This window comes from Antrostomus carolinensis, unplaced genomic scaffold (assembly GCF_000700745.2).
Source record: "Antrostomus carolinensis isolate BGI_N321 unplaced genomic scaffold, ASM70074v2 scaffold20093, whole genome shotgun sequence".
In the NCBI taxonomy this organism is placed as follows: Eukaryota; Metazoa; Chordata; class Aves; order Caprimulgiformes; family Caprimulgidae; genus Antrostomus; species Antrostomus carolinensis.
In genome coordinates, this window is record NW_010304695.1 from 16,163 (window position 1) to 25,275 (window position 9,113).

Sequence of the window (9,113 nt, forward strand, 5' to 3'; positions counted from 1 at the left end):
ACCACAACGTGTACACACACACGACCACAATTTTTAATAAACCAACTCCTCATTGATGCACCCACTAAGCGAGAGCTGGGATATGTGTAGGATGGAGTTTCATTCATGTTGCTTGACCAGCAAGGTGCAGCCAGACCAGACAAGTGCTGAATCCTGCCTGTCCTTGCCTTGCTGGAGCATTAATTTGATATCCTACCTTGACTCCATCATCATCTTTTATTAGATCAGTTAGATCTTAATTATCTGCTTAAAGACTACTACCTTTCTTCCATCTTTGACTGACAAGGCCAACCAAAAAGTTGTTAAGAGGGAGCTTCGGTAGGAAACCACTCTAAATATCAACCCGAAATATGATGATAAAGTTGTTGGTTGTTATACTGTTGGCCACATTGGCCCAACTTTTTGCAGCTTATTGACCTGCTGGGAACAACTATCAGTGTTTTGCTTGGCCTATGCTGGAGTAATTATTTCAGTTTAACCATTATCCCTTTACTGTAAAATGAAAAGTCTCTGTATGATCTTTTTAGAACTTCATAGGGTAGCAGTTGAATAGAATCAAAAAAGTAAAAACATGAATATACTATAGTAAGCAAATAAAAATTAATTACAAAGGATATTAAAAATACTATATAGAAACATTATATAGTACCAATAATGTTATCAGGAATAGTGTGGTGGGAACTGTTAAACAATGGGTTGTTGGGGTTTTTTGCCTACACAGTCAAAAAAACCTTAGTATTCCTTAGAAATTTTATTACTATACTTTTTTTTTTTTCCCCTACAGCTCAGTTTGGATAACTAAACTGATCCCTATAAATCTGTACTACCGAATTAAATCTGCTGTATTTTGTATAACTACTCTGTGTTTACTGATACCATTGCTTTCTCTGACCTTCCCCCTTTCCCTTCTCCATCTTATGCTAGGGAAGGAAGGTTTTGGATAAATTGCATGAGCTACAGATAGATTTTACAGTCTTGAAAGGACTTATAGGTGCAGAGAGTTTAGCATCAAGATGTCAAATTGTTAATAAAGCTGCAGAAATTTTTCTTAAAACTGGAAGTTTGGATGGAGCGACGTGGGTATTGAGAGGTAAGCTTGTCTTATTAAAAATGAGTTTTGACTTAAATTTGACTAGTCCCCTTCTATGAGAGATTTCAGATAAAAGTTACAAGCTGGTCTGTGTTATTAAATAAAGTTAATAATACTGGGACAACAAAAATAAAGTGTGATCTATCTTACTGCTTCGTACTCTTCTTGATATGTATAAGAAATATTATGGCAAATAACCAAATTTTTTTTCAGAACAGTTTTTACAGTAGTCTGCCATCAACCCTGTTCTACTCAAAAGCCTACCATAATGAGGGAGGGGCGCAGCTTGGAAAGTGACCCTGCCCCATGGAGATTTCCTTTAAGCCAGGTGACATTCAGTGTCAAAAAATTTTCAGGCTTGGGTCAATGCAGTGTTTCTTTACCCTTCACAGTATCCACGTTAGTAAAATAGCTCTAGAATAATACCATATTTCTGCAATAATGTATAATTACTGGCTTTTTGGAATTCTGATCTGCGGAAAAGAAGAGAAGAAATGCAGAAGTATAAACAAGAATAGAAGGTGTTCTATGAAGTAATGTTGAGGATCTAAAACTTGCTGTTCAGTTCTACATATGTACACAGATGTATATTTATATCCACATATACACACGCCACAGACATTCCATTTTACTACCATGATATTTAACAAAAGGGATTATTTACAATATAAAGGTTCAGAGAATCCATCTGAGAAGCACTGATGATAAGGAATGAATTAATAACTAGAACTGCATTTTCTGTCAAATTCTGAAATGTGTTTTCTGCTACAGTTTAGAGTATATTCTTAATGGACAAAAGTCTCAGCCTCCAGCAGTTTCTGTTCATAGAAATAACACTGCACTGTTGTTTGTCACAGAATCAGAGTGGACCACAGATGCACCATTGTGGCCCTGTGATAAAATGGACATCTTCAGTCGACATAATCTGTTATGTACGTTAGTGCACAAATACTTGAGGAAGAGTTTATACAGGCAGGCACTTGAAGTTCTGCAGAACTTACCAGGTTTTCAAAATCATTCTGGTAAGTAAACAAAAAGGTACTGTGTTAAGAGCTAAAAATTTAACAGATAATTCTGTACTGGTTTTTTTGTTTGTTTTCTGGCTAAAATTTCTTGAATAATTAAGATGGTTTCAGACAAGCCCATTTATTTTTTCCAGAGTATATAATGTCAGTTAAAATATGTGTTGTACTCTGCAACACGTGTCTCGCACATACACACACAATTAATTTTATCTTAACTTGAGATGAATCCATTGTGTTTTCTGCAGTTGAGCTAGCTACCCTCAGCTTCTTTTACATACCATGTTAAGAACTGAGTGCTCTTTTGGGCTGAATTTACAGTCAAATTCTGGATGTGTACTTCAAAGTGAGATGCCCAGTTACTGAGGCTCCACTGAGGAAACCTGAGCTGATTCCTGTGCGTAGGTCTCAGTCCCATTGCCAGTGTAGGCTTTTAGGTATGGTAGGAAAGCTTAGTTGGAAGACTGCCTACTTCAAGAATCCTAAAAGGATCTAGTCCTTTGAGTCATGAGGTGGACACAAGGCTGCTCAGTCCTGCCAAGAAGGGGACAGTTGAGAGGAAGTAGACAGTTCAGAGTAAGAGTAGAAGCAGAACTTGAAGCACCAAGGTGATTTTTACTGGTGCAGATTTTAAGTCTGAGAGATCAGGTGAAGACTCTATTCATAGGCTTGGGCAAATTAATATATTTTTATCCGATCCTGTTAGTTTTAGCAGCAAATTATTACCTGGACCTTAACACTTCTCTTTCACAATGTGAATGAACTAACTGTATGAGAAGACTTTTCATTAAGAAAGGGTTACAAGTTACCTAAACCTTGTTCCATTTTGCTGATAAAGCAGGAGTCCTGGTTTAGGTACAAATTGAGAACCGATTCTTCGATTTGCATTTGACTTAATTCAGTAGTTGCTATTCTTCATTTCATTTCAGATACTGTGGATGTTTCCCAGTACAGCTGCCTTTTTAACAAGCTGATAAATGCCTGTTTTGAGAGCAAGAACCTTGGGGTCTCATCTTCTGCAGTAGACTTCATGCTTTCAAAAAACATGGCTATTGATTTTCTTTTACTTAGAGGATTAATCACAGCTTTAGGAAGAAGTTCTTTGTGGTCTAAAGCTAGGACCTATTACAAAAGTAAGTTACTTCTTAAACAGTATCCTTCCCTTATGTTGTTTGGGTAACATACAGTCATAACAGCTCAAGATGTTGGGGAGAAAGGGGTAAGAGTATATTTTGTAAGAAGAAAACAATAATTTCTGTGTTACTATCAGGAATTTATTTGTAACCAAAATGTTTATTGGGGAATACTGACAGTTGAAAATATGAGTCAGTGCATACTACCTGGCATGAAATAAATGTAATGCTGATAAAATTATTTTTTCACGTTCCATTTCAGAATTTTAAAAATGTGAACCCTGAAATGCTTTAAAAGGGCATCATCTTCACTTTTTATCTAGGCAAATTATATTTCTTTATATTTCCGTGTAGAGTTGTGGTGGTATAATTATTAATATTTAAGATTTGAGAGGTCTGGCTAAGATTATCTTAACTAAAAGAAAATTACTTTCAACTAAAAGCTAACAGTCTGTGATTGTTTTCAACTCCCCACTCTGAGCTAAGATAATACTGGGTGTGCCACTCTGATGGGGTTTACCAAGAGCCAGCTCTCCATATTGTCACATTATTTACTGCTTGATTCCATCTTAGAATTGTGGCATTAGCAAGCTATGCAAGGAGTCCATCCTGGGATGGACACCTGCTTTTGTTAACATTGAAATGATTGGTTTTCCTCACCTCTTTTTTTTTTTTAATGCTGTATAGGTTGGGTCTCTGGGATCACTTGGCAGAGGACAGGGGGAGCACAGGGGGAGATACTGTTCAAAAGTCCTCTCACTGTGATCATAGTTAATAAAGCTTCTGTCTGACCTGTACAAAATTGTACTTGCATTATTATGCACTTGGAGTCCCTGGGTTTCTGACAGAGCTTTTTAATCATCACTGATGATAATCGTTGATAAAAATAACATTACAACACTGAATATTGTGAGTGAATACTACTTACTATGTTCTCAAATTGGGCCATTTCACAGGTGAAACAGTAAAATCCTTGAAGAGTTTGATGGTATTCTTTTCCCCATTCTTACACGCATACCAAAGAAAACAGATCTGTGTTCAGTATTGGTTATCCTAATTCCTTACGTTTCTGCATTTACTCTCAGGTGCTTTATCATTGGGTTGCTACCCACCACTGCAAGGAAATTTATATCACAAACTTTTGATGATTCCGTGTTACCTGTCTGAGGTGGAGATGCTGTTGGCCATTGAAATATTTCTTGTTTCAAATTGCAGTGATATTCAAAGTCCAATGGCTACTAGTCAGACACTTCAAATAATACTTAAAAGGTTTGTTGTCAGATGTTTACCATTTTGGTTGTATTTATCTGTGTGACCATGTAATTAATGAGAAATCTTATTTTCCATTGGCTGAGAAAAAGAATGCTTGGTTTTAAACTTAGTTTTAATCCTCGTTTCTGAATTGGTTATAGAACAGTAAATGTTTGAGGTTTTATTATTGTTATTATTTTTACCTGCGCCTAGCAGAAAAGTAATTGTTCCAGAGTGATAGAGTGATATCGGCCTGTGTTCCCTAACTAAATATGTCTGCCACACTGAGGGTACTGTATTTTCAACGACAGGACAGCTTGGTATCTCAGTGTAGAGATTCTTGTGTTGTGGTTAAGCAGTGGAGTAGAAAGACACACTCCAAATGTTACTGCTTTCAAAAAGCAACTTTAACATTTCTTGTCTGGTTTTTTGGAAAGTGCATGAAGCCATTTTACTTGATTCTCTTTACAAGAGATATCTCAATATTAAATTAGTTAGATTTCATCCCCCACACCCCTTTCAGTGAGACTTAATACCTTCAGATAAAAATGTGTGTTGTTGCTTTTTCCTTTTGTCCATAAATCACCAACCACTGTCATTAGATTATACCTATAATTTATTTTTCAAGACCAGTCTCTTGAGATTGACTGTCTCAGCATCAAAATATAAAACTGCATAGAACAGATCCATTTGTTAAGAAGGATGAACAGGGGCATTTCAAACTTGAGTACCCTGTCTTCTTTCCCCTCTACTCTTCCGAAGGTATATATCTCTCACTTTTGTTCTTTTGATAAATGAGAAGGTTTTTATCTCTTGCTTTCATGTGTATACTATTGTACCTCTCCTTGTTTGCTTAAAGAGTAAATTCTGCTCTTGCAAAAACGTAGGCATGATACTTAGGCACATCCTTATTGCAGAAGTGATTACATGCCAAAAATTAGTAATCCTTTTGGATTCAAGCATCAACATGAATTCTTGCTATATCCAGTTCATAAAATGGTTTACATTCCTTTACTGAATTTTCCAGCCCAGAGTCAAGCATTTCTTCATTAAACATGCTGTGAATACTGCAGACCTACTGTGCAGTGGCATTAAATCCTATTAATTTTCATTAGTATAAAATATGTTAAAAAGATAACATTTTCTAACTTTTTAATTCTTCAGAATAATCAGCTAAGATTTTAAGAAATTCAGATTTTTAAAGATTTTTAGATTAAGAATTTAAGATTTTTAAGAAATTAACATAATCTGTTGTAAATTAAGTGAACAAAAGTCTTATTTTAATGTTTTTGTAATCTTGTTGCCAGTATAAAGCATCAGGCAAGTGAGACAGGACCAGTATGGTACATAACTTTGTATTTGTGAAAATTCACTTACAGATGTGAAGATCAGACAGTTCAGAATAACAGTGACTATCAAGCTGCAGTGGGGAGACTGATCCTGGCTGCTCGTGTATCTGATCCAAGGCTTTTTCTTAAGTATATGACAATGAACGTTAATATGGAAGAAGTTTACAGCTTGGAGCTTACATCTGCTCTAAAATGGCTTCAGGAGAATATGAAATGGGCTGGGAAGGTCTGGCTGTTTCAGTAGTCATTAAATAGTAAAGACTCTCTTGGGTTTTAATGGTTAAAGCAATCATTGTTGAAAATAATACAAATTAATAAAGGCAGTTCCCACTCTGTTCAGACTGTGCCTTACTGATTTACAGCAAGGCTTCAAACTGTTGTGTTTTAAAATGCTTATGCAGATAGTAGCACAAAGAGTAATTTTTTTCCTAACTATATATTGTCACACAGGCTTACATAGATGTTTTGTAGTGTTAGTAGATAATGAGGAAGCTGCAGCCTCAGAACCTACATCCTCCTTTTTTTACAGAGAATCTAGAACTAACTCTTACTCTACTCCAAGCGGGTGAGAGTACATACGTGCAGCGATTGAGCATATCTACTGTTCTTGAGTGAGATGTTTTCCACATTGCTTCATAGTCTATGGAAGTAATGTGTTTCCTTTTGTCTTCCTCACTGTACCTTGTGAGGATATTGTCCCATCTGTATGTCCCTTAGATCTTAATTTCCTTACTCCTAAAACCTAGTAAAAAGCACTGAGAATAAAATAACTTGAAAACCACTTACCACATGAGACATGCCTGACTTAGGATACCTTCCTTCACAGAACTGAGAGTCTACAAAAGTCACCACAGCTGAAGGTTTAGTTGTGCCTTGATAATAACTTGTATATGGCTTCACATTTGTATGTGTGCTTACTTTCACTGAAAAGGAAAATTTGCTTTCTCCCTTGCCCGTGCTCTTAGAGGGAAGCCCATTTTTTTTTAGTTTCTGGCAACTGCATGATGAGATAGAGGCTTCTAGCAAGGTGGTTCTAGCATTCTTGGTTCTTCAGGAATTCTTTTTCCACCTGTAAATCCTGAATCAGATTGAGCATGAATTGGTTAAATCACACTTCATCGTCACACTTCAAGCCTGAGTAAGAAGGATGAAGCTTCGTATCAGAAGACTCTCATGGCAGATCAATGCAACTTGTGTCCAAATTGATGTTTGTCTGAGTTCCCTACTTCTGTACTTTAGATCTCCAGTACCAACCTTCACAAACGTGCCAGTAACACAGCTCTTTTAGTCCTGCTCTCCTTCCCCATTAGAGCTTTTTGTGGTGAGAATTTCTGCTCTCTTGGATATAGAAGTCCATGGGGTTTTTAAGGCTGTTCCATCATAAGTGACAATCAAGACCGTGCCATAAGCCCTCAATGTCTGAAAAATCTTTCCCTCTTTTTGGGCAGCAGGAGTCTCTTCCCAGTTCTAGTAGCATTATTGCATGCATTCTTTGCACCTCTGAATCATGAAAACCATTGTGATCTTAGTGCTGGATGGTTGCAGAGGGTTTTGAAGGGGTGTCAGTGGGTTTTTTTTGTTTGGGAGGGTTGCCACTCTAGTCTTGAGGTTCATGCCATTAATCTGATGTAATTAATCTGATGGACAGTTGTTAGATTCCTGACCCTTTTCAATACCACTGCTAATCCAGTCTGTCTGGGAGTTGCTACTAGAAGAGAGAGGATTGAATCTGATGACTGCAAAGATCACTGCCTTCCTCCTGTGCCACCTGTACAGAAAAATGCAGGGATAGAGGCTCCTGTGTTTTTCACAGGGTATCATTCTTCTGTAGGGATCTCATCTGCTTTCCTTCCAAAAACTGGTGGATTCAGTACTAACAATCAGATGGCATTTCTTTAAAAGCCCCTTAGCCTCAAAATTTCTCATCAAGAACAGTTGGCACTAGTTCAAACAAACTTTGGGTTCCACCACTTGGCATTCACCAAGATGGTTCTGCCATTTGTAAGGCTATTAACCTGGTCAAATCCAGTAGCATTCTGCTGCTTTAGTTTCTCAGTAGCTGTAAGACTGGATAAGAAACAACCAGGTTTTAGATGGGGGATCTAAACTAATGTTCTTCCAACCACTCCAGCATTAGTGGCAAAAGCAATTTTGGAAGGCTTCAGTGATGTAAAACTGGCAGTGTAGTCAACAGTGAGAAACTTTTTTGCTAATTACTTTTTGTAAGATCCTTTGTAGCTTAATCTTCCTTGGAATTAGACATAGGCTGGCTGAACCTCAGCTAAATCCCGTATGTCTGTAAGCAGTACCAGATGTGGCTAATACTGTGTTTGAGAGATGCAGAAGGACAAATTCTTAGTTATCTGTATGGCTTCAAAGCTTTGGATATTCTAGAGGGAGCATTATTTTTCCATTATAAGGAACCTTGAATTTTCACTTACATCATCCCCAGAAAAAAATTCCAAATGTTGTTTTATTTTTCAGACAGAGGTTAATCATTGACCTTCTAGCTTAACTTGGAACTGTGTAAAATTTGTGCAATGTTTTGGCTCCATCTCCTGAGTATCATCTTCAGCTGATAGGATGCAATCTCAGTGATGTTTTATATTAACAAGCAAAGCAAGCTCCCCACATCGTTGCTCAGAAGTTTTGATCCAACTGGTGCATCTGGTGTTTCTGTCAATATAGTGTTTCCTCCTATCACCATAATAAACCAGTAGCCAGTTTAAACAATTTGTCCCGTATTTCACATTTTTGTACTGTCTGGGTCCACTTGAAATACCATACAAATCTGGTCACTTTGATGTGCACCAGAAAGGTTTCTTGAGCAACATCCTCAGTACCATTTGGTGACAGAAATTCATGTGCTAAACAGGACAAAACTCCAATGTGGAATGGAAATAAGCTTGGAAAGATAAAAAAATGTTCCAAATAATAAAGTTAAGTACAACAGAGACAATGCAGTCCAGCCACTAAGTAGACAAAATCCATATTTTTGCTTTTCCCCAGGTATAAGTTACTGTTTCTTAGTAGCTGAAAGAATTTATGTGTTAGATTAAGCAACTTCTTTGATATATTTAATTTTTCATATAGGAAATAAAATGTATGCCTGCCTATTTGGGATAGAGACATAAAAACGTGCAAAAACCTTTCCTGTGCTGCACTCAGTAGCTTGGTCTAGACAATGCTGTGCTCCTTCAATATGTTATTAGATGCATGCAAAATTCCCATTGCGAAAAACCTTCATTGAGTTTTCACTCGTTACAAG

At 36.9% G+C, this 9,113-nt stretch overlaps 1 protein-coding gene across 1 annotated transcript in view; it reads left to right on the plus strand.

Annotated features, from left to right (window-relative positions):
* The window catches only part of LOC104522302 (protein TOPAZ1-like), a gene marked incomplete at its 5' end in the record, with an annotated part of 20,182 nt that extends 14,093 nt beyond the window's left edge, over nucleotides 1–6,089 (plus strand). Inside the window, 5 exons of the mRNA XM_029084168.1 lie at nucleotides 925–1,090; nucleotides 1,948–2,112; nucleotides 3,042–3,245; nucleotides 4,331–4,514; nucleotides 5,876–6,089. Of these exons, the coding sequence (XP_028940001.1) occupies nucleotides 925–1,090; nucleotides 1,948–2,112; nucleotides 3,042–3,245; nucleotides 4,331–4,514; nucleotides 5,876–6,089 (933 nt within the window). The remainder of the gene's footprint in view (nucleotides 1–924; nucleotides 1,091–1,947; nucleotides 2,113–3,041; nucleotides 3,246–4,330; nucleotides 4,515–5,875) is intronic.
* Between the last annotated feature and the right edge of the window lie 3,024 nt (nucleotides 6,090–9,113).